The following is a 26,758-nucleotide window of genomic DNA, read 5'->3' as shown; positions in this document are numbered from 1 at the left end:
GGAAAAAGTGAGCCATGACACTTAAAGGAAGCCAGACAAGAACCACCCACAGGCTAGAGTGTGAAAGTTTATTAAGATACAGCTTGGTTTACTCAGTTTATTAAAGGAAACAGTTTAGCAGTTACAAAAAATTGCAGTAATCTTTAATAACAAATAGGCAGTAATTTTAAAAATACTCAGGACATTCTATGATTCTAAGTGTTAGAACCACTTCAACTGTGGGGTCCTATTCAACTCAGCCTCAACATTAATACTATCTACAGAATAGCTCATTTTGGGAAGAAACTATTCTTAAACAAATAATGTTTTCTATCCAAAATTATTTTGAGATTATTCAAGGTTACAGTAATCAAAAAAAAAAAATGTTAAGAGGAAATTTATCTTGAGTGACAAAGTCAGAAAGAGAAAGTGGGATTTAATTAACCAGAGGCAAAACAATCAAGATAATTATCCAGAATATGTGAAGCAAAGGTCTTTGCAACTGTTCAATCCTATAACCACAAGTAGCACTACAGATGTCAGTTTACACTTCCCAGCAACCCAGAATTAGTTACCATATTCAGTCTTTCTTTATGGCTACCATACGTTCCTATTAATCCAGGCTGTGAAACACCCAGGCAGAGCCCACTCAGCTCCCCAAGTTCCCAAGTATCGCACTGGGAATGCCATACTGGGAACCCATGCCTGTAGCTCATAGCTCTAGATTCCATTTCAGAAAGATATCAGAAATGGTAAAGAAATGTGTTTTTCAATCATTATAGCAATACTAGAGTAACAATCAACCCTAAAAGTGAGTAAAAGCTACCAAAAGCAATTAGTAAAAAGTCCTAATTTGTTCTGTTTCTGAATTAATTTTGATCAAGAACTATTTGCAAAAATCTGTAACTTCTAAGATACAGATCTTTCATTGTGAAAGTGAAGCAGCCTAGATGTTTATACTTATCAACACTTATTTTTACCACATTGCAAAAACTTCTCACTTTAGAAAATAAGAGCATTTTTTATTGTTGCTCAAAAACTATGAATACAACATAGTTTTCTTCATGACATCTTGTATAAACACATAAGTCAAGCACTACTTGAAAACTCTAAGGGTGGTTTCAGTTTAAATAAACAGTAATTGAGATAAGCAGTGCTTTGCTGCAGACATTCTTTAGCACTGTATGTGCTGCTCACACCTAGGAAGAGCTGGCAGTTCAAGGTGCCCAGGTCCTGAGGCAGCTCCAGCCACAGACAAGGAGTTGCTTCCCCTTCCAGTGGCTACTTCCTGTCCAGCAAGGCAGGAGATCAGAATGTGTATCTTCATCTCAGCTACCCCATTTGTCATTTTTAGCTTTTGATCTGGTGGCTGGCATGTGCTGACGTACAGATCACCACAAGCAGTAACTGAGAAGCTGGGGGTGGCAATCCAGCTCTTTCTGCTGACTTAGCCACACAAACTGCAATTTCCAGCAGGGAAGTACAGTTTTATAATGACCCAGAAAGATTTGTCAGGGCTCATCTGCATAACCATTCATATATGCCAGAAAGTCAGCACCATGAACACAATCTTTATGTGGTTAAAAAAACCAATACCACATCAAAAACCCCAGAACAGCGGTTGAATGCTTCAAGGATTAGCACATATTTTATGTGCAGAGCAATTTTATTTTCAGGGGACAAAGGTAATGGTTTGAAAGCTATACAGAAAATGAATGTTCCTTTCTACTTTTGCTTATATACCATCTTTTCCCTAGTTCTGCTACCATGATGCTTTACCCAACTTACAAGAATTCTAAGAGAAGCAATATCCATACAAGCATGAACAAGCTTTAGAAGCTGAACTACAGCTCAGCCAAAGCATGCCTTCAAGTTATACCTGAAAGCTACAGTTACGCTCTTCAACTAAGACCTAAATTGTCTTTAACAGTGCCTCCCTGTACAAGTGCAGTTAGTAAAACAGTGAAACTGGTTAACTTCTCTGCAAACTGCTTTAGGTTTCACTGAGTTAAAAGTCTAGCAACTGTCTCCAAACATGAAGCTTCAGATGAAAATGTGCAGAAGAATGCATTTTCTTACCTACCAATTGCAATTAATTAAAAGAAAAATAAAAGTTAGATAGACTAATCTCACTGCAAACTCAGTATTTTAGAGAAAAAAATCTAACATTTTAGAGAAAAAGTAACATTGAATGAGCTCATTCTCTATTCAGGAAAGCCATTAAAAATACTGTCTGTCTAATGTATATTCCCAGTAATTTTCTGCTTGCCATGGGTAAATACATTGCAAACATCAACACAGAGAACTATATTTTTATATGAATTGCTACATTTATTTATCCACTTGTGCAGAAAACAGCATGATTTGTGGGAAGACAGGTACCAGTTATATGGTTTTATAACCATCGCTCTAAAAAATAAACAAAACCTTTGTAAGCCTTTTACAGCCTAAGGCTTGATTTTAAAAACTAAGTTTCAATTATATCTTTATAATGCAAGTAGCACTCATGTCACTAATGTAACTATAACTACAGTTATAATGAAAATATAGGAATCACAGCAATCGCTCACTTTCTTTCTATACTAGCAGATTCATATACAACCAAGCTTCTGTCTACAAATGTAAGTGATCCATGTAGAGATAATAAAACATGTTTACAACCATATGGGAAAATATTTGCAGTACTGGAGGGTGGGGGGTAGCAGAAATCAGTATATTACTTCTTTCTCAAGATACCTTCTGTAGCACACACATTTTGCATGCTATGAAGAGTAAGGCTGTTCCCAGTGCACATGGATTGACTCTATCAGTGCTGCCCACTACTTTGCTTTATGAGAAGCAGCTCATTTTAAATGTCTGGCTTCCATCAATCCTTCTCCTCATGGTCTGGAGCTTCCCTTCTGCCAATCTAGTCACAGCTGCTCAGTGCCAGTGCAATGCAACTGTAATAGAACGTCATATGGAGGAATTTCAAGTAAAGATCTCTCAAGAAAAGTGGTAAAATTTCAGAGAGGGTTTTAACTATTAGGACAAGGATCTTGCATTAGAGTGTCCTTAGCAGTGAGATAAGCCAGTTCTGAATTTCTTCATATCACACAGGTTTGCACACAGAAATGACTTCTGACTGCTCTCCTAGACTATCACAACTGCAGCACTCACGGTCTAATACTCAAGCTCTCAAGGGATATAAGGTTACTTTAAACTATTTTGATGTGTATTAACTTCCACCAGTGGCTTATACTGACAAAAAAAAAGATGCTACAAGGGAAGAATGAGGCTGCTGCACTTGAGGGGGGAAAAAAGCAAGACAGTAGTGTCAAGTGCTAAAAGGAAAAAAGGAACAGATCAACTACTCCATTATCAACATCTAAGGGACAAAAAGCTGAGGAAGCCTCAGCTAACCATGAGTAGATGGATGCTGCAGGTGGGAAGAAATTACTGCTACATTTTGTCAAGGAAATGGACTGCCAAAGAGCTTTCTGGAAAATGTTGCTGTCATGACGTTCAATTTTTGACAATTTTCAGTTCTCCAGATGGACTGTGATGGACATTCATCTTCCAAACAACAGATGTAATTCTGGTAACAGAGCTGCTTTATTTCAATGTTTACTTTGCACTTTCTTAGATCTCCATGCTCAGAGCATTGAGCACAACTCCTGAGGTCCCCCTGAGCAGCAGCTCTTTCCTGCCATATTTTCATTCTCCAGGCACATTTGCATGGGAGGACTAAGGCAGAGCTCCATGTCAGCCTACAGAGAAAGCTGGGCAAACACTGTGTTGTTCTTGGTAAATCTCATTAAGTGATATGAGACTTTGGCAAGTCTAGATAACCTAAAGATTAAGAGGAAATAAAGACGGGTATCTAAAGTGCCTGTCTGCAGCTCAGGGCACTGCACTGATTCTCCTATCAGTCAGTCTGCTGTGTTGCCCCTATCCAGTGAGAGAATTGTGAAAACAAGAAATTTTAAGAAAAATGAGGAGTTGCAAGTTAAAAGAATCGTATCTGACAGTCCCATTACAATTAACACAGATACAGCAAGTATCCCTAAGATAAAATCTGCTTTTCCTGTGACTTGCACTACACAAGTTGCAATAAATCAGTGTAAGCTGTCAGATAAAAAGCTGGGCAATGAAATACTCCACTGCTTCAGTTTGCTGTCTGCCAGTCTCTAAGCTTTTTTGTACCTGAGGCACAGCTACTAGAGAGTAGTAAATTTTATTTAACTCCTTCATACCTGCTCGCACTTAGAAGTGGATTCCATCCTTAAAACTCAAAGATTTGCAGTTAAAAATGAAGCCACATTCTCCTTCAAAGTGACAAGACATTCTCATTTAAGGTTCAAGCTTTAAGTGAAAAGATTCGTGCATAGGCTACCACTGAGAAAAATTACTAAATCCGGGATCTCTCTGAAAAATAAACTTTGCAAGTTCTGTGATTACAGCATGACTTCACTTTCACAGAGAAAAATTTATTAAGAAATTTCCATAATTGAGGATAACTGAAAACTCTTAGACCAGAGCAGGGAAGGATCACTGAATACTCACAAGACTCTTTCCAATGAAACTCTATTAAGTAATTACTGTCTCCCAACTTGATTTTCCCCATATCACATTTCACCTGATCTTTTAATTAAGTTGTAATAAAGCAAGATTTAATTGAAACATCAATTATGGTAAAACCTAGCTACCTATAATTGAATTTTCACTCAAAAGTAAAAATTACTTTATTTACATTTTAAAACATTTTTGGACTACTTCCTCTTTCTTATTTCCCAAAACAAAAGGTAAGGACTGCTGACAATACTGCAGAAGAGCAACATCAGAAGGCAGAATTAATTACCCACTGGGGAAGAATCATTACACTGAGCCCTAATGAAGTAACTGTGAGTAAGAAAAGAACCAGTTGTGATAGCTTCTAATAAAGCATTAGGAACTGGCAATGAAGCTCAAAACAGCTCATAGGTGACTGGATCGCTGAAATTAGTCACTACCCACTCCTACCTGCCCAGTTAGTATTATTTATACTTGTACACAGTAAGAAAATAATAAAACCACAGTATTTTCCCCATAAAATTTTACAGTCTATTGTAAAAGCACACATGGTGATGACAGGCTTTTGTCAATGAGGTTGGGAAGAAACCTCTCCTCTAGCTGAATGCTACTCTTCCTGTCACCAAAGATAACGTCCTTAACAACAGAATCCTCTTCCTTAATACTTGTAACCTACTGCAATAATGTAACAGCTAGAAAAACTCCCCACAGACTATGCTTCCAATGCAGAGTGTGCTTTCAGCACTTTAATGTCTACTACTCATCATCTTGAGATCCACCTTTCAAATACTGTCAAGTTCATATTCATACTCACCTGCTTATTCTCACTTGACACTGTTGTCCTTTCTTAGCTTGAAAGACTTTTTAATTGCTAATATGTACAGACCCTTTGAGTAGTGTTTCAGTATTCCATATCAGAAAACTCAAGCTTAGGTACAATTTACCAAAAGCATTTAGTGGCAATCCTTTAATAACTCTTGTGCCAATTGCTTGTAAGGCAAAGAATAGGCTTCTGGAAGAAACTGAAGAATAAGCATGATCAGTGATCCAGTATGTCAGATTACATTCTGGAAGTTAAGTCCACATTAATCCACTGAGATATATCCTAGAATGCTTTTTAGAGGTGGCTAGATTTTTGGCAGTCTTCTCCTCAATTACAAGTATGTGAAAATTTGTATATATCTGCATCTATTCAATGCACAATTTTCACTCCCAGTTAAGTAGAATTACCCACAAAGTCAAATGGCAATTAAATAATAAACTTTAAATTTAATTAAACAGCCTTTAAGTGTAATTTGTAACAAATAATTTACCTGCATGTCAGTAAGACTGAATGTCAGGCTGTCCTGAAACCAGACTTTGAGTAGTACCACCAACAGCATTGCCTGTCTAAAGGCCAAACACACACCAAGGAGGGACAGAGATCTGACTATAGAGGAAATCACCTGTGAAATTGAAAATCAGACTACAAAGTCCATTAACAGAAATTTCAGTGTTGAACAGGTTATGATTGATAGAAAACATTACTATTTGTTTTTAAGTAAGTCTAAGAATATCTTTTGAAAATGCAAACATCAGTTCCACCTTACAGAAAGAAAAACGGAGGCAAAAAGCAACAGTCACTCGATGACCCAAATGCCAGAAAGGGAAAAATATAAGAATTACAGATTGGTCTTACATGTTCTAAGCAAAAGACTGCATCAGACACTTGGGGACTCATTGGCAGGTCAGGACTTTCAACAGTACAACAGACATTTTCTTATTCACAGAATCACAGAATTATTTGGGTTGGAAAAGACCTTAAAGATCATCTAGTTCCAACCACCCTGCCACAGGATGGGCAGGTGACTGAGTCACCCAGAGCCCCTTCCAGGGGGGACCCACCATTTCTCTGGGCAATCTGTTCCAATGCCTCCACAACCTCATTGCAGTGTTTCAAGGGAGTGGCAAAGTAAAACAACCACAAGAATGTATTTAACTTATGCTAACAAAAGACTATAATTCAGACTCGTACTTGTGCATTACACAAAAAACTTCATGTTATGGCCAGATGAGTTTGAGGCTTTGTGTCTGTAGTTCTTTGTATCACCATGAAATCGTATTTTTTTCCTTGCAATAGTGTTCTTGCTACAATTGCTTCTACAGCACACAAGCAAATGGAATGGGTTCCAGGTTGTAGAACAGGCAACCCCACCTGGTACATGCCCTGGCAAAGTTTATTGGGACTTAGAAAACTGATGGCTACAGACCCTGTATTAAGACAAATTTCCACAGTACAGAACACATAGAGCAAGCATGAAAGTGAAATGCAGCAGACCAGACACTTCTTGGCATATTATTGCTTCAGGGATGTATTTATTTTAGTGGCTGATAATGCATGACAAATAGAAATCCAAACCAAAGAACACTCAGAACAACTGTGAAAAGCAGAGTAAAGTAAACACTTCTCAACCTATTACTGCTTTAGGGATACATGTATTTTAGTGCCAATAATGTAGGACAAATAGAAATCCAAAGAAAGAGCCATACATTGCTTCCGGATGATTCAGCTACATTGGGAACATATTTGTGTGAGACTGAGAAGCATGCACACAGGCATTTTTATGTTTGACTACAACTAGCTGAATCATTTGCTTCAAGCAAGAAACAGAGCACTGCTGTAAGCAAAATACCATAGAAGATGAATATAAGCACTTACAAATAAATACTGTGTGTGTTATCTTCAAATATCAGTTTAAAAGTCTTACAAACTTCTCTAGAAAATCTGCCTAAAGCTATACTTTTCAGTTGTAGCTCAGTATGACATCCACATCTATCTTACAGACTTAAATTTTATATGAACCTACAATCACCTGATGAACAGAATTGTATCTTCTGTAAAGTACTGTAATAATTTGTAGTTTATCAACATCATGAGGTAAAGAAATCAATTTTGCTGTGATTATACCAAGTCAGGCCTCATGAAATTATCTTGCTCACTGCCACAGCATAGATGAAAACTAGTTATCCCGTGCAGGTGTTAAAACATACAAATCCACATTATCTAAGTCAAGAAACCTATTTGATAAAAATTTAACAAAAAAGAAAGGACTGAGACAAGAACTACATATACACACTTGATAAAAAAATTTAAAGAAGCAGGAAGAGTGGCCCCATACCCCAAAGCCATTCTTCCAATCTTCTCCTGTCCTCCAGAGCACAGCTGTGGAATCTGTTTCAAACATACTAGCCCTGAAAATATGTACACTTGGTTTACAGTATCCTCTTGCATAACCATCTTCAATCTCCTTTTTTCTCACCACAAAAATACAATCAACTGCTAATTAAAATATCCAGCAATAGAATTTTATTTCATTACTCAATTCTTCCCATGCATACACACATATGTGGAATTCTCCAGATGTCTGCATTCCTTCCTACTTCCCAATGTGGCTGTCTAGAAAGCCAGGATCAGACAATGCTCCTCACCAACACAGGCCAGGAATGACAAGTATGGCAGATGAATTATTGAGGTTCAAACACTACTAGTTAAGTACTCACACTTCCAGAACCTCCATCTATGCACCAGTGCAAGGACTATGGTTTCCCTACATCCCAATACAAATGAAGTTCCCTGGGGAAACTTGTGGTTAAGAAGCCATTGCAGCTAGAAAAACTGAAAAACGGACTAGTTTGACTACAGCAAAGTATTTCATAAGAAGTTTCCATCACACTTAGCACACAAGCACAGTTTCATTCCATATACCCCAGAAAAAGTCTCCAGGAAGAAAAGCAGAATGAATACCAAAGCTTGAGACAGCAGGCTAACAGGCAGCCCAGGCTTGCCCACATCCAACCAGTACACTGCCATAGAGATTTATGCCCCAGCAACCCATCTAAAACAGTCACACACACAAATCTATACTCAGGGATCAAAGATATAAGGGAGCATATAACCCTAAGCCAAGGTTCTATTAAGTCAGTCAGAAACATGTTAAGATTCTAGGTAAGGAACACCAGAAAAGATGCACACAGTCCATTAGAAGTTTCACCAATGTGAATTACTGAGAATTAGCTTCTGAATAGATTAAACACAACTGTTCTGAATATGTGGCTCCGATCTTACTAAAGATCCAGTTGGTATTACAGAGGAGTCAGGACTGCTGGTCTTGAGCTACAAGGAAAAGCTGTTTCTGCACTCCTCCGTAACAAGCTCAGGGCACTGTTTCCTCCTGTGCAAGGAAACACTCCACATCTAAGAGGATAATGATTAATGGCCCAGATAGCTCTCGGGTGTCAGGCAAAGCAATTAACTTTGAATCAGGGAGAGGCCTGCAGACTGATACAACAGACAGCTTTTGAACGAAGGGAAGGAGTAGGTGGGGACAGAGTGGGCAGAATCAAAGCCAAAACACAAACAGTATCTCTTCTTAAAGTCACCATCAGCAGACACAACAGAAGGTAAAACAACAAAGCATGACCTAAAAAAATATACCATGAAGCTACAGCTTTTTCAGAAGCACACAGGCTGTTGAACATGATAATATTTTGTGTATCCCAGCTAGTAAACCTGCAGACTGGGGTCAGGAGCAGAGTGATACCCTAAACCTGCAGGACAGTAAGATTCAAAGAGGAAATCAAATAGAGCATACAGGTGCAAACAACTACTGTGCCCTACCCAATGTTACCTTTTATGATAAGTAGTATCTTCTCATCCAAATCGTCAAAGAATTTAGTAAAGTACATTCCCACACACTAAGAGGGAAGTTAACTTTCTTTGTGTAATGCTCTGCTCAGTGTGTGCCCACGTTTCTGCTATATGCACCAATGACTTTTTCCAGGAACATGCCAGTCAATCATTACAAGAGAAAGGATCTGTGCTTTATTTCTCCTCCTACCCAAGAACAACATACAGCACAAAACCAGACCCAAGTACTGGCTCAAAATATTCTCACAATGATTTAATTTTTGAGCTAAAACATCATGAATACCTATGTACAACATTTAGCCTTTTCCACCCCTATCTTGAGGAACCTGAAATTGCCCAGGTGGCTTTGGATTTCATTTGTACCAAGCTGTTCCAATGTGAATTGGACTGGTGAGGTCAGCAGCACCTATGATTAATGCAGGAGCAGGGAGTCTACCAGGCAAAAGACTTAGCTGAACTTCATAATGAATAAGACCAGACTTACCTTTACCCTCAGGCAGATCCCTCACTCCTATGCTGACATAGCTACTACTGACCTCAACAGTCCAATAATCAAGGACCTGTGAACAAACAAAAAAGGTCACTTGTATGCAAACATTTGCTGAAGTGCATGCTTGAAGTACACACAGCTTTGGACTTAACCACTACTTCCTCCATGCTCAGCACGCTCTAGCTCATCCATTACCACACTACCTTCCTCAGACATTAGACCCTCCATCAGAGCTCCAATCAGCAATCCTAAAAAAATTAACTAACCAAATCAGAGAGCAAGTACTTAGTGGCAGGTCCCTATGATTTTTATCTCCTTAACCTCATAAACAGCGACAAGCAGAAAGGTAAGTTCAAAATAAGTTAGGCAGAGTAGGTCCTTATACAACTAGGAGCAGCAAACAAAGCACACTGACCTGAACCTTAAACACAAAAAATGCCATAAGTAGTAGTATTTCCTTCCTACAATCACCTGTTGAACAAATAGATTCTAAAGGAGTACTAGCTCCAACTTGAGTCATCTGATTTTGAGATTCTGGAATAGCATCCTCCATCAGCTACACAAGAACCTCTGTTACCTTTCTAGATAGCAGGTTGCTCCTGCTTCCTTGTCATGGCTTTCACCATAATATATTTAGATATCTACCACATCTCCTATGAAAATCTCATTAGTAAGTACTTTATTAAGAATATTTATTAGCTTCAATAAAGAGGTTTTGCTTGCAAATTTCTATAGGCACCTTTCAGATAGTAGCTTTTTTTTCTCCCTTCATAATTCCTTATCGTTTTTACAATTGGAATGTTTACAATTTTTACAGCTGGAATGTGAAGACTATGCTACAACAGCATGAGAAAAAATTGCAACATGCTCCAAAGCTAGCTGTCTTCAGTATCAAGATCATAAAACTCTTCCTTATAGAAATTATTGAATTCTGAATGCCTATTAATTTCTGAATGCGCAGCTAATGAGAGAGTAAATCAACAACTCTATTTTCTCCAGATTAAGTACTGCAACTTCCTCCACGACTAGAGCTCTAAAAAGCTAACGGGTCATACTGTGAATTTTCATAATATTAGTTAAAAACCTCACAGAATCACAGATGACTACCAAGTATTTCAGTACTTACAGGCTTTGAGCAAGAATCAATGGTAATTTAGGGGAGGAAATCAGAGGGATGCAAACAAGAGCTGGCCATTTCCACCAGCTGGTCTCGTCTTACTTTGGAGGCTAAACTGCACAAGGCATGAGAACAGGATGGTACCAATGCTCCCTTCCTGCTCCTCTGGGCACAGCAGTTCTACTCTGGTACTGCACTAGGGAAAAGCAGGAGTACCTCCAGATCTGCTTATCTCTTGCCTTAGAAGTGAGAGAGATGCAAAATAAAGATCTGACTGAATTGCAAAAGGCAGCTCAGAGAAGGGCATGAATCAAGATAATTGCTAGAGTTTTCAAATACTACCAATACCTAACTTTTCTACTAGAATAAATGCAATTGATAGCTCATGAATGATGGCACTGCTCTGACAGCAATGTACCAGCCCTAACAACGTGATGTCACATAATGACACTAAGGTCACCTTCATGTTATGACTGTCAGCTTGAAGGAAAGAAGATAGTCAGACTGAATTACACTGGAAAATCAAAGAGGGGTGTGGAAGAAAAGTTCAGGCAGAGGAGCTGGGTTGGCAGCTCCTCAATACACACAACTGAAAAATCCATCTCCAAAGCAGAGGGGAAAAGACCTCTGAGTGACAACTAAAGGACAAGCCCAAGGTAAAGGTAAAAAGTTGCATTTATCAATAAACATACACTTTTCTTTTTCTTTAAATCCACACAATTGCTTCAGTGTCTGAGCTCACTAGCACATAGCCACACAAAATGGTGGAAGAACTCCAAAGAAAGTCAACCCAGGAGCAACCCCTAGGCACACATGGGACTTCAAACAAGAATCTACTGTTTGAAGGGGAAGAACACAAGAAGAAAGTCTGTCCCCAATGGCAGAAGAGGCAGACACCCTTGCTATTTAGCCGAATAAGAGGCCAAACCCAGGGGGGGAGTGGTATCACATTGGCCAACACCACAGCTGACATCAGGTTGTGGTCCTGATGGGTCCAGCCAGCTGGATGTGGGGGGAGCTCTGGAGTTGCAGTGTGGCATTTCATCCATGTCAGCAGCATGTCTGGAAGGGACTTGTGAAGGAAGGAGGGACAGACTGTCTGAGCTCAGAAACCTAAATTCAATGACTGGATATATAAACAGCCAAAATAAGAAACCACCTATGAGAAAAATTGCCCTTCAGAACACGCAAGAACATGCAACATTTGCTTTGAATACATCCTTTAAGAAACCTGTCTAAATGTGACAACAAATCAGGGGAAGTTCAGAAATGGAAAGAACAGGAATGTGTGCATTTAAACCTTCATTTCTATAACTATCATGCACAAAATGTATTTCAGAAGAGTTTGCACTCAAGTTGCATCAAAAGCCCTACAGAGAGTTTAGCTAAAGTAATGAGATGACCACACACTCTTCCAGAGATGTGTTACACAAGATCTCTACAACAGAATTAACAACTGCTTCTCTTGATACTTGTTCACAGGCATAATCATTGCAAAAAAAAAAAAAAAAAAAAAAAAAAAAAAAACAAAAAAAAACAAAGGTAGAACTCTGCTCTCCTGATTTTCATCAGTCCTGGTTTTTAGGCTTCCAGCAGCTCAGTGCAGACCCAGGCTCTTCACAAGCTTCACACCAGAAACACTGATTGTAAAGGTCAGATGTGAAAACCCACCAAAGAAGACCTATAAAACAATTCTGCAAACAAAGCTATCCATCAGGTCCATTATACCTCTGTGGTGCTAGCATGCAGCACAGCCACAGCTGTTCATTTTGAGTCCAGCCACCTTAAGCAGAAATCACCAATTTTCAAGACTTTGGTACAATTTGCAACCCAAAAGCTTACCCTGCTTGAATGTAATACTCCCTAAGATTCCTAAAATACTACATTTTAAAATAATGTATTTAAAAATAAGATATATTCTATAAAAACCCACTTAAGAGCACATATCTGCTATAATTAATCTTGACGTCTACTGATAATGAGATAAGGAAAAATATAATTTAAAAGCCCTCTTCAGCATCACCTTTCAGTGGTTTACCTTTTTCAATGCTTCTCAGGATGTAATTGGCAAGGTACAGACTAGTATGCTCAGAACAAAAATTAAGTGCAAGTTCTGACAGTGCACAGCACGAGACAGCACCTTGACTCTGCTGCTTGTACTGTCCTCAGATACCTGCCTAGTGCCTCTGCCGATGGGACTGGTGCAGAGTGCAGCCAAACAAGTCACTCACACTCAAGAGCTCCAGCTGAATGATTTGCTGTCTTTAACATCACAGTAAATGGGTGCCACTGGTCTCCTGTGCCTGAAGCAAAGAAAGCATTTTGAAAATAAGCCCACTTACAGTGTCCACATGAATTTTTCACAGTAAGGAAACACTTGTGTTCAACACAAGCTTCCTTCAAGTTGCCTTTTTATCAGGAGTAAGAGGACCATAATTCCAATTTTATGTCACCTATGAAATAGATGCTTTTTATTTTTTTCCAAAATAAACAAAGATACTTAAAATCCAATGGGAATTATGTTTTGATAAAACAGTTTGACCAAGTACAGGGAAAACTATTTTACAAAATTCCCATATTTTAAAAAGGGAAAATAAATTTCAAAGTTTATGAACTATGGGAATTGATTTCTTTTATAAGTTAAATGAAAATAACAGCAAAAAAGCCACAACACCTCCCTTATGACTTTAAAGAGTGTCCAGAAGAATCAAAAATCCAAAAATTCTCTTAGGTATAACTGTGTACTTAATACTCCATTCTGAAATGGTCACTAAATATAAGGTAGCAACATTCATGTGCAAATTGTGTTTTTTGTATTACACCGTCAGACAAAATAAAGGAGTCTGTGCTTGTTGACATGACAGTGAACCAAGCATAGCACTGTGTATCCTGTCCTAGGCACACAAAATTAGAGGACTTCAAAAGATACAGTTTTTCGTCTTAAATTAATCCTGCTACCCTGAAAGATTTCAGCTCCAGTCAGAAGCTAATGTATCCTTCCAGATGCTTTTGCACAAGAACAGATTAAGCTCTTAAGATTCAGAGATCCAACCCTGAGCACACACAGTTATGTCAGTAGCTTTAGATTCTGGAAGCTTGGCTTGGGTGACCATCTCTGGGCAGTAACAGCACAAAAGTCAATTGCAACAACCCAGAAATTCATCTCTCTGTTCCCTTCCATTCCTACTGCCAGCTTATACTAACCAACCACTGTCTCCAGAGATAAAAATGGCCTATGAACCTCTGGACTGAAAATTACTAGCATCTGTCAGAAGCAGCACAACATATTTGGGGGTTGAGGGTGACTCCAAAATGTACCAAGGTGTAAACGCCTTTAAAAAAATCGGGTGGAAACTCAGTTATAAAAACAGACTGAAGCTTTACAGCTTCCCATTTTGGGCTGGGGGGTGGAGGATGAGAAAATTAATCTGGTTTTCCTATATAAAAAATACACATCACCTGAAAAAACTCGTATTACAAAGAAAAAAAAGAGAAGTAATAAAAACCAGCACACATATCCTCATCTTTCATAGGCAATGTCATACCAGTGATTTTCCAGTACTTCCACAGCATAGCTGATAGTCCAGATGACATGGCAGAACTTTATTTAGCCACTGCAAATATAGCAGAGTTTGTACTATATGATGCAAGTCCTTTGGATAAATTTGGTTATTTTTGTCATTTTCTCTTGAACCTTACTGTCAGTAGAAGCCAATCCCACCAGGGGAGCCATGACCATATGCCAGCGCTTTTCACTCCTGTCTGATTCTGTATACAATCTTGTTTCCTCTGCTCAGAAAATGACCTACATATGTAGTCAAAAGATGCTACCAGGAGCACTACATATGCCAGATTCAAATATAGCCTTAAAAAAAAAATACTACAGACGTTTTGAGCACAAAGCAAGCACTGAGCAGTAGGCTCACATTGTAGCTTCACATTGTCAAGATACCTCATGTATGAAAGACAGGGGTCAAGAAGAAAGTAAGGCACCTAACCAGGCAGGGCACAAATGCACTGCAGACTAAGTAACATGCACATACTGTAGTCCTAAGTAACCCTGCTTTTATGAGAGCTTGGATAATGTGTACATTAAGTAATGCCTAAGCCACACATTCAGCAAGAAAACAAAACCCTGAAAAGCTGATTATTAATTGAACACCATTTATTCAGCAAGCCAAACAGGACAGGAGTATCTAATTATGCAGGTAACGATTGCACATCAAGACAGATATCAACTCTGGAGGAGCAGGCTTAATGCCATCTCTTCCCAAACTCTGCTCAAAATGTTTTCTTCCGCCGCTGGTATGTAAGTGTTCTTGATGAACTGATCTGAACAGCTCACTACCTGAATCCCCACATCAACAACCACCTACATTAGCTATAGGCTTAAAACGTTCAGCATCCTCAGACGACAGGAGGATAAACTACTCCTATTGTGGACAGGAGAGCTGTTGGCAAACCATGGCCAATGGGTTCAGGCAAATTAGGACACTGGACTGATTACAGCCTAAGAAAGAAGTGATTTTGCAAACATGGCTGTTTATTATTATCCTTTCTAGTGTCTATTGTGTTTAGTCCCAGTGATTACTCTACTCACTCTTCACCTTCCTTCTCAAGAGAGCAGGTTTGCAGTAGGAATAACTCATCTCCAGTCATGCTTGCTTCTTGCTTTTAGTGTTTCAGTTCTGCCCTGGCCTCAGGCTCTGGGACAGACCAAAGATGAGCCAAGTGAAGGACTCAGCTTTCCTGTCAAGCACACGAACTATAGCATTTAACACAAAACAACAGGCTGAGACCTTCACCATTATCAGATGCCAAAGGTCCAAACATGCTTTGTACCAATGACTTTTCTTCCTAGCTAAGCTCATGCAAAATGTTACCAAGCACGTGCAATCCAATTTCCTAAATGTTTGGATTTTGCCCACATTTGTTGTAATGAGTATCTGTACAAATGTTGCATTCCTTACATTTGGCTCAGACAAATTCCTGAAGAGCCAGGGACACCAGAACTGCTCAAGAATAGGCAGGTGGGAGGGAATAATGGCCATAACCTTGTTCTTAAGCCATTTAGTCTGGAACTGTCATGAACTATGTATTTTGAAATTCAGAACTGAAAAGATCAAAGGATATTCTAAGCTCATGCTGAACATATTTTCCCTTTTTATACATTCCCTATATTTCATATTTACACCAAGGAGAGGAGGGAGGGAAAGGGAACATAACTGTTTCCACCATAAAAATCTATTCAACATTTATAATGAAAGAGGATTTAGGCTTGTCCTCGAAAGAAAGTCTTTATTTCCAGAAACATCTCTTTCTGTAATGGCTGCAGAGAAAGGGAGAGTTTTTCCATTTCAAAACAGCTCTAAGGAAAACAGTAAGAAATGGACAAGACAGACAAATGAGAGATGTTCCTCATTTCAGCCTATCTCCTCTGGTTTTCATCCTTCAAAGTTTAACTGCATTCCTTTATAAATCCCAGTCACAAGAAAATAGCCATTTCTCTCATACAGACACAATTAACACTGATTCACTCTGTCCCAGCAAGGGCAGAAGGAACATTACCACATCTGCTTTTACAGCACCATAGTACTGCTCCTAACACAGCAATTCATTTACTAAATGCAAGCAAACACATATATCTGGAACAGATTTCTTTATGGACAATTTGCAGAGAACTACAGGAAAGAAACTTCAAAATGTATAAAATTATACACAGTTAAGAAGTTTTTACTGGTTTTCAGGTAGGAAAGCATTCAAAACACCATACCATTGCACCCTCACATTTTAGCAGTTCATACTATCACTAAAGTGTCACATTACTGAACAGACTTCTTACACCCACATTAGGATGTTTGGGTTCACTGTGGGCAGTAAAATGTTAGTCAGAAGTCTCCAAGAAATGAAAGGGAAGGAAAGAAGTTCCACCAATTTCTAATGCCTTCATGAAATTATCCAGGCTCCCTCTGGTGGGGGATTTAATGCAGAGACTGTTGCAGTCTGCTATATGAGAACAGCTTTGAACCACAATGACTTTTTTCTTTTTTTTTCTTTTGTAAAATAAACCATGTTAGCATTGGACTCTGCAATTCCTGGAGTCTCTTGTCATGCTTCAGCAATATGAGGTAAAGCTTTGTTTCTGACCCTAAGCTATATCCCATAAAGAAAAGCAATCTGTGTTTAAAAAAAAAAAAAGAGAAAACATCACATTTTTTAAAATATAAATTAATGTCTTCGTGCTCCAAAATCCTCAGAACATTTCTCATTTCTTACTTCAGCTCTCCAGAGTCCCAGCAGAACCATCATCTCTGTCCCTGATGCAGACAGAAGCAAAAGAGAGATCACTCTCCCTAGAGCACACAAGAGATCTAGGGCTCCTAGTTTTCATTCCTGTGGTTTATATATTGATTAAGTCCTAAGTCTCATATCTCTCCAAAAATTCAAATACCATTGATTTGCACCACTGCAGGACAATTCCAACATGCCTATGTACCTTGCTACAAAAAATACACACACACAGAGGAGTCAAGCAAACCATCCATCCATTTCATTTCTCTACACCCCTTAAAGTTGTCATTGTAACCAGTTACGGTCAAGGAACATGACAAGCTTTACAAACATAAAAAGACATCAAATTTGCTATTTTTAGTATCTACCACTAAAAGTAAGTACTCATTAATATTGCCATCGAAATTCCTGTTATGCATGCAATCTCATAGTCAAATTCAGTTTTGTCTCCGGAACTTCACTACCAATGCTATCGACATTCTGCAGTCTTAAGTCTTGATTAAACAATAAACATGCAGAGAGATAGTATTTAAAAAAAAAAAAAAAACCAAAGAAAGAACCATCCATCTTGGGGAAGGAAAACTGCAACCCGAAGATGTTCCTGTATGGGAAAACCAGCATGAACCCTTTCATGGAGGGAGTCAATTTTATTTCTGACAGCCCTTTTTATGACTCACTAACTTTTCTTCCTTAATAAGGCCACGATTTGCATCAGAGCAAGTGTGTCTATAACAAGCCCAAGGACGCAAAAAATTATCCAGTGGCTAAGAAACATAACTTTGCTACACAGATGAAAACAAGTTTAGTTCTCAATTTGTCCCTGTGCTTTTAGATAGAAAGGGCTGCAAGATGATACCTACTCCAAGGGTTCTGATTAACCTCATACAGCCGATCTTAGACAATGAGTATAACTCAGATTACTGCCAGACAGTAATCTGCTGAAGCTGAAGAGGAGCCAAAATTTGGGGGATATTTAGGATATAGCTGGCACAGAATCCAGTCTCATGGATTACAGGAAACAGTCCTCATCCCTGCAAGTTCTTTGGGACAACTATGAAGCTTTACAAGAACCCACTGCTTGCAACCCATATAGGAAGGCAAACAAAGAGCAGCAATTCACGTTCAGGACGTCATTAATGAAATCCAAAACCTTCCAAAGCAAGCCTTAACTTATTTAGACCAGAGAAGTTACTACCTCATTTTGTTCAGAGGCATTCCTGTATTGCCCAAGTAAAGCTATTCGGGGGACCAGTAGAGAGGCATTTACAGTTCAGAAAGACAGGCGTGAACTCCTCGCCCCCTGACTTCCCAGAACCCCTCAAATGCAAAGCCCGAGGTGTGCGCTGCTGACACTGACAGACCACCCTCAAGATGAAACTGCAGAAACGATGCGAGACCATTCTCCTCGTACAGAAACCGGACAACTCTCCCAGCAACGGGGCAGGTCTACACCACCTGTAAGTCAAACCGAAGAAGGCAAGCACACACACCGTCCCCTTGCACATGGGACCCCGCCCGCACCTCGCTCAGCCAAGCGTCCCCCTCGCCAGCTCCCCAACCTCGCACACCCCGGGGCCACTTCGTCTTCTGCCTCGCCGCAGGGAGCTAGGGGCGCGCGGGGACGGTCGATTCCTGGCTCGGTTAAACCTGCCCGGGGGAGCGCTGCCCCCGCCGGGCGAGAGCCGGGTCCCCGCGGGGAGGGAGCCCGGCGGGGCGGCGCGGCACTCACCGATGCCCAGCCCCACCACCACGCGTCCCGCCAGCAGCGTCTCCTTGTCGCGGGCGGCGGCCAGCACGCCGGACCCCGCCGTGAAGAGGCCGCTGGCCAGCAGGATGCAGGGCCGCCGGCCGCACAGCCCGTTCAGGACGCCGCCGGCCAGGGCGGACAGGGCGGCGGCGCCCACCGTGCCGGAGACGAGCAGCTCCTGCCAGAGCGCGTCCAGGTTGAGCTCCCTCTTGAGGAGGAGCAGCGCCCCCGACACCACGCCGGTGTCGTAGCCGAAGAGGAAGCCCCCCAGGGCGGAGAAGACCGACACCACGTAGACGAAGCCCGGGGTCTCGTCCTGCTGGAACTGGCGCCGCGCCGCCCGCTCCAGCTCGCCGCCCGACGCCGCGCTGTTGAGGCTGGAGCAGGACTCGGCGGCGATGAGGCTCCGCTCGCCCGCCGCCGCGCCCGAGCTGGCGGACCCGTCCGCCTGCCGCCGCCGCTTCTCGCCCATCAGGTTGCTCAGGCTCCGCAGCGTGTACTCCACATTATCGCTGGCCTTGCGGGACATGGGACGGCCGCGGCGGCTCCCGCCCCGACCGGGGGAGGGCAGGGGGCTGAGGCGGGCGGCTGCCGGGCTGCTCAGACTACGGCGGCGGGGCTGCTGCTACTGCCGACGCTGCCCGTCCTCGGCGCGCCCGCCCCTCTCGGGCCGCGCTCAGCTGGGTCGCATCGTTCCCCCGCCGCCGGGCGGACTTGAGGGGAAGTTGCCGCCGCTCCCAGCGCCCGGGCGGAGCTGGAGGCGGAGGCGGGCGGGGACAGCGGCGAGCGCGGCCCGGCGGGCGCAGGGGGCGGGCCCGGCCGCCCCCCTCGCCGTGCGCCTTACGGGGCAGGCGCGGGTCGGAGCGCCTGCGCAGGGAGCGTCCTGCCGCGTTCAGTCGCGGGTGGTGCGGGCGGGCGGCGGGGTGCTGGGGTCTGCTGAGGTTTGGTGGGGTCTGCTGGCAGCAGGAAATAAGTCACGCTGGAAGCCGGGAAGGAAGCCAGGAAGGAAGCCCTGGGCGGTGGGCGCCACGCAAGCCCCAGGGCCGGTCCCTGAGCCCGCAGAGCTGTTCCTTCTGGCAACCCCTGCCTGATGCGGGGGAAGAGGCCGTCAGCCGGGGCTGCCCGCCCGCTCCCTGCGCGGTTTCTGCACTGTCCAGGTGCCTGGAGCGCGTAGGGATCGCAGTTAACTTAATAACTGCATCGTTTGAACGGAGACAGCGTTCAGCGTCCGCCTTTGTCATTTTGTGAAGTGCTGGGTGACACTGGTTGTGCTGCTCCGCACGGAAATAGCGGCTTTTCGCTGCTGGGATGTCCCAGCTCTCCTGGTCCAAGCTCAGTGGAGGGGAGCATTTCAGATCGTTAGTGTCGATTGATTGTCCCGACCTCCCCTGCTCTCCTTCTTTAGGCAGTGTTCAGCAGGAGAAGCCCTGGGGCTGCCCAGCTCCAGAAAGCCCTCTGGCACTGCTGCCATTGCTGTCGCTGGCTGTCACTGCAGGGGCTCTGAGCGATCCTGCTTGTCCCTGTCCCTGCCAGCTGCACGGGGAGCTGTACCGAGCGCTGCGCTGCTAGCACACATGCACGGCAGGAGCACTGAACACGCTGCGCAGCTACGGCGTGCAGTCTGCCTCTCTGGAGACACAGAACCCACCTGGACGCGTTCCTGTGTAACCTGCTCGAGGTAATCCTGCCTCGGCAGCGGGGCTTGAATGGTCTCCAGAGGTTCCTTCCAACCCTAACAATTCTGTGATTCTCTTACCGAAAAGAGGGGGGAAATTTCCAGCATTTGTTCAGAGAGGATCAGGTTTCTTACCATGTAGGAGCAGAGTTTGGAGCTTCTTCTTGTGTTTCTGCTTGAAGCAGAGCATCCTGTTTAGGTAATTCCACCTTTAAGCAGTCTTTTTGGGGATTTTTCACCAGGATGCAGAACCTCTGCTGCCCACGTGCATGGAAGGGCCTTCCAGGTGCAATGCAGATCTTGAGGAAAAAGAATATATCATAATATCACAATATTATCGTTTGTATTTCATATATATATAAGGGCACATATATGAATAAAACTAAACTTTCCTTCTGACTTGACTGTCTTCTGTAGATATTCTCACAATGAGCACAGCCAGTAGCTGGAGAATTTTGGTAATTAATTGGATCAGTTAGCAGCCCACACCTTTTGAGCAGTACTAGTCATAGCCATGTGAATTTAAAAATTAGAAGAGGGAGCAAAGTCCAGCATGGCCAGCTGCACACAGCCTCTTTGGTGGTTTGCCTCTGCCTCAAAGCAAGCTGTGACATACTAATACTGTGGTCCAGATAATATCAACTAAATGAAATAGTGAGCTGTAGTTACTAAAATGAATTACAATAACAATATAATAATGTCTGTGCAGTTAATCCAGTTAGAGACAGATGTGGCAGTGGAATTCTAAATACAATAGGTCACCTTGCATGTTTGAGCATGAAGAAGCCTGAACTGGATAATAATTAAATGCATGTTAACATTCAGTTATTTTTAGTCAAGATATGGGTAATATGGTATGATTGGCACAGGGCATTCCTTATTCTGGTAAAGACCAATAGGAACCAACCCAGTACTAGTGCAAGAAACAGTTCCAGGTTGTAGCATCAGGAATGAAGTTATCATAGAACACACTGAGTTGGAAGGGATGCACAAAGATCATCAAGCCCAACTCCCAGCCCTGCACAGTGTCATCCCCAAGAGTCACCCATGTGCCTGAGACCATTGTCCAAACACATCTTGAGCTCTGTCAGGCTGCTGCTGTGACCACTTCCCTGAGGAGCCTGTTCCAGTGCCCAACCACCTTCTGAGGGAAGAACCTTTTTCTAATATCCAACCTAAACCTCCCCTGACACAGCTTCAGGTCATTCCCTCGGGTCTTGTCCCTGGTCACCACAGAGATCAGTGTCTGCCCCTCCTCTTCCCCTCACCAGGGAGTTGTAACTGCAATGAGGTCTCCCTTCATTCTCCTCCAGGATAAAGGAGGATGAAGGATGAGTGACCTCACCTGTTCCTCATACAGCTTCTCCTCAAGCCTGTTCATCATCCTTGCTGCCCTCCTTTGGACACCCTCTAACCGTTTAATGTCTTTCTTACATTGTGGCACCCAAACTGCCCCCAGCACTCGAGGTGAGGCTGCCCCACTGCAGAGCGGAGCAGGACAATCCCCTCCCTTGTCTAGCTGGCGATGCTGTGCCTGATGCCCCCAGGACACACTTGGCCTTCCTGGCTGCCAGGGCACTGCTGATTCATGTTCAACTTTCGATTGTCCAGAGCCCCCAGGTCCCTTTCCATGGCACTGCTTTCCAGCCTCTCATTCTCCAGTCTGTCCGTGCATCCAGGGTTGCCCCATTCGAGTAGGAGAATCCAGCACTTTCCCTGGCTGAACTGCTGAATGCTGGACATTTTGAACTATGAGAAATAGTATCAAAAGCTTTACTGAAATCCAAAAAGATCACATCAACTGGCTTCCCTTGATCAGCTGGGTGGGTTACAAGGAGCTGTCCCCTCAGGTCCAGCAGCTCTCCATGAGCAGACTAGCTTACATTTCTACAGCATCAGCAGGAGAGAAGCTGTAATCTTCCAGAAGTCTCCAGACTTGCCTGACAAGCACAACACTCACTAGTTGGTTTTTTTAATGTAAGCCCCAAATAAAAATGTGGGACACAGTGCATGAAACAGAAAGCATTCACACCAAATCCCTAGCCAGCTAGAGGGAAGGCTTTTACAGAATATTGTCACAACAGCTGGTTGTCACAAAAATAACCTGTCTTTTTAACAGCCACCTCAGATACTGGAGGCATTCTGTATGTTGCAGTTAATAGAGACTCAAGAGAGCTAACAAAAAGCTTTTATTTTTTCCATTGATGGCCCAACACAATCACAAATAGACATAATTTCTCATCAGATCGTGCTGTCAAGCTTATCTCTTTAAAGGATTCCCTGAAGAAACACAACAAAAAGTTCAGCTGTGAGATGCACCACACTGAAGACTTGTGGCTGGCACAGGTTTTTCCCACGAGAATTCTTCTTGTGTTTTATAAATAAAGATAAAGTTTGGATGTTATTGGAACAGTGTCCCAGAACTTGGACAGTGCAGGCCTGGCCAATCAAACCTGGGGGAAGGCTTCTGACTGACCAATCTGGGTGACTTTTGAGAACTCTATATATGTGATGAAATCAAAACAATAAAGGTCATTCCTTCTTGCCACTGAGAACTGGTGTTTTCATTACTCTGCTAGCTGCTCAACAGCGACAAAGACTGACTTCATGAGAAAGAAGGAGGATTTGTTTGGTTTGTAGATTTTTGTTATTGTGATCATCTCTCCATAGTACTGGATTTCATTATAAAAGCTGACTTATACATTATTTCACATTAATGCAAAATGCAGTAGGTATGATTAGTAATCTAAGACAGGGTGTCAGATCCAAAGAAGGATTTGAGTGGATTTTAGGTATGACATTATGCTTTCAAGAGATTGAATGTTTAATTGAAGCACTGTTTAGATTCACAGCACCTCCTCATTCTCTTCTTTAAAGTGTGTTTGCACAATTATTTGCCATGATGTTGTGAACTAGATCAAATAACTGGTCCAGCTTTAAAAACCTAAAATTTTTGTGTTTCACAGAGAGCAGGAATAACCACAGGATTTTACTGCTTTTATGTTGTTGATACATGGCATGCATCATAAAATGTTTTCCAGAAAATTACTGAGCACTTTGTACATGTGCCCAGAACTCTGCCAGACCAGAGCAGAGGAGTAAGCTCCTGTCTTTGCTGACACTCAGAAGCAGGTGGATGAGTGCCAGAATCTCCTGGGGACTTCGGACCAGCCAAGATTCACAGAGAGATGCTGTAGGTCTGCTGTGTGATAGTCTGGTGGTTGGTAGCCTCACCCAGCAAGTGGGAGGCCAGATTCATTAATTTGCTTCAGCCCAGGAGGACTGAAGTCTTTTTCTCACCCCTCAAAAAGATTGTTGGTAAATAGGGAAAGGGTGGATTCTTAAAGGAAATTGGGTTGATGTGCAGACAAGAATGTAAGAGCCATGGGTCTAGACAGACAGTGAGGCAGAAAAGGATGCGATTCTGTGGCAAAAGAGGGTCAGTCTTGTCAAAGATGGTTGTATTCTTTACATTAAATTGTTTGCACTTAAAAAAAAAGAGTAATACAAGGAGCAAATCCTCAAACCAATAATTCTTCCCATCTCAGTTGGTGCTGTGGGGGTGGGCATGAGGGCTTTAGCCTCGTGGATTTCAGCAATACAGTGTTCAACCCCTTGTGGTTTTAGGCTCATAAACTAATTTCTTGTTTATTACTGTTATGATGCCTTAAACTCAGATACTGCTTTGATAGTCAATTATTTTGCCACAATATTTTGGCAAACAGAGTTGCTATGTGAGTTGAGAAATACCACTGTGCTGGGCTGAGGGAAATCACCTAGCTGAATATGCAAAAAAAGGTCAGCAAATGCAGTTTATAATAGCAGCTTATATAATATCTGAAACCTTGGAAAAGCAGTGAGTAATGACAGAAGCTTTTCTCACAAGTTAAGTTTATTTGCACGTCTCAAGGTTCAGAAAACTGTTCTCTACACAGAATTTTACATTGTCAGTGTGCTATGGTGGAGTATAACTTTTTACAAAAAGTATTTCTCCCCACCAAGAAGATACAAACCCTGACCCATGATCACTCCAGTTTGTTCAGTTTGCAGATATATACTGGTAGTATAAAGTTGTGACTGTAAGGAATTCTCTAGTTTAAAAGAGAAAAAATGGATCTGAAAATAGGAATTTAGAAACTATTTGAAATAAGCAGTGGATTGCCATAAAACTTCCTTTTGTTCCAAAGTTCATCCTATTAGAATGTTGTTTGGTCTCTTTGGAAAGAAGACACTTTCACATACCTTCTGTAGTTTTCTGGTCCCTGCATAACATTTCTTCTCCAGCCATTTTCTCTATCTTGTCAGAGTCATTCATTTATCTGAATGTGCCTATCTCTGAGCTGTTGATACAGTTTTGGTTATTTGTAATAATTCCAGCGTTTGATTTGTGTTCTCCTTTATATGTACAGATTCTGATTAGATTCTACTCCAATATCTCAACAAAAGCCACCTTTCATATACACAACCTCTCCTTGCTTGGATGCTGCTTTATGGTGCTCTTATTCCAGAGTGTCCTGGTCTGCAGTGAGACTTTTAGCCTATTATTTACCTTTTGCTGCAGTTATCTGAAGCTGTAAACTGGGACATCACTATTGACCTGCTCTCTTACATCCTTTCAAAATTAAACTAGCATCAGAATTTATACGTAAGGAATGTACCAGCGCCATGCATTTAATCCTACTGGTCAAGTGTTAACAGATAATTTGCTTAAAAAGTAGGAAGAGTTACAGCCTTAGCACTGGAGAAGGGTGTGGATGATGGTGATGGCAGAAGGAAGCCGACAAACTGTGGGATGATGCTTTCCTTGCCTGACAGGCAGACTGGCAGCAGTACAGCTAAGTTTGCCTAAGACATCACATCACAGGCTGTTTCAATCCCAGGTAACTTTACCAAAGTAACCATTTGAGCTCATATTTTGCATAATTTTTCTCTCATTCTATATATATGAATTCCAGCAAACCCACTTCAGTTCTTTTGAAAATGCAATTGTAAGAAACACATTTTTTGAAGTTAAATTTTTCTCTCTATTTTTAAAATCTACTGCTTTTTCATGCTTTAGAGCAGGGACTCAGTTTTTGGCAGGAGAACAGTTCCTTTCTGCCTTTGCCTGTCAAAAGGAAGATCTAACGAGATTTGACTGAAACAGAGTCTCTGGTAGAGTCAGCAGCAACATGTGTGAAAACATCCTGCTAAATCCAGTGTGTCCCAATGGCTGCAATGAAATAGAGAGCTGTGCACTGACCTTTGTGCAGGTGTCCAGGGGTGTGCAGGTGGGCCAGGTGACACGTTTAGATGCATTGCTTTAAAATTCAGGGCCCAACACCGGCTAAAAGCCAGTGGCAGTGCAAAATGGGGAGTGGGGGAGAAGCAGATGTTTATTATTGTACGATTTGGATTTTTTACATTTGTGTACTTGCAAAGATGCTTTGCCAGGTAACAATCCTTATCAAGTCACTATTATCCTGTAAAAGTTGTAATTACTTAGTTACAAAACCTGGCAGCATGGAAATCAAGGACTTGGCACAACACTACCCAGAAGATACCAGGGATACCAGGGATGCTCTTCATGCAGTGTATCTTCAAACAAAGGTGTGCCAACACAGAGCTGTTTATCTGTCTGCCAAACAGAAACCTCCTCAAGTGCTGCAGGTAAGCCCAGAATTGCAACAGGCCATCCCTCAGTCAGTTCAGAATTCTGGAATCAGAGTAATGCTCTCTTCCAGCATGCACCTAACATTTGGTGTACATGGAAGACATAAAGATGAAGAAGAAAACTACATGCAAGCCCATCACTTTCAGGCCAAACCTCCTTCATTCTATTCACTAAACAAATTTGATTTATGACAGTCCATTTCCCTAAAAGGTGGACAGTACTTCTAAACCAAATCCTTCTACGGATTATATAAGACCAGTGTATCAGCTGTCTATCATTTAATGAAAAATAAATCAGACTTTCAGGCTTATTTATGACTACACGCTATTCTCCATCCCTAGAAAAGTAGCATCTGACCTGGCATGAATTCACTACTTTATAAATTCTAACCTCATCTATGCAAAATATTTCCATCAGATAAAGTTCCAAGAAGTAGAAGCCATATGCTGTAGGCAGCAGGTTAAAAGCTGGCTTTGCTGACAGCCCTGACATTGCATTTCCTCAGAGCAGAACACTGTATCAGAAGTGGCTTTTCTGAGTTTGCAAATGAAACTGGAAACAGACCAGG

General features: G+C 41.9%; 1 protein-coding gene across 2 annotated transcripts in view; it reads right to left on the bottom strand.

Moving 5' to 3' along the window:
• SLC2A13 (solute carrier family 2 member 13) overlaps positions 1-19,662 on the bottom strand; it is a 141,479-nt gene extending 121,817 nt beyond the window's left edge. The window contains exon 1 of one of the 2 annotated variants that reach the window (XM_085041183.1): positions 18,845-19,662. In XM_085041183.1, the coding sequence (XP_084897309.1) occupies positions 18,845-19,391 (547 nt within the window). In that variant the 5' untranslated portion in view covers positions 19,392-19,662. The remainder of the gene's footprint in view (positions 1-18,844) is intronic. The other variant, XM_085041173.1, reaches the window with a different exon arrangement.
• Positions 19,663-26,758: the final 7,096 nt, after the last annotated feature.

This window comes from Lichenostomus cassidix, chromosome 1Aa (assembly GCF_008360975.1).
Source record: "Lichenostomus cassidix isolate B80296 chromosome 1Aa, HeHo_3.0, whole genome shotgun sequence".
NCBI lineage: Eukaryota > Metazoa > Chordata > Aves > Passeriformes > Meliphagidae > Lichenostomus > Lichenostomus cassidix.
This window is presented reverse-complemented; position numbering and strand designations above follow the sequence as displayed.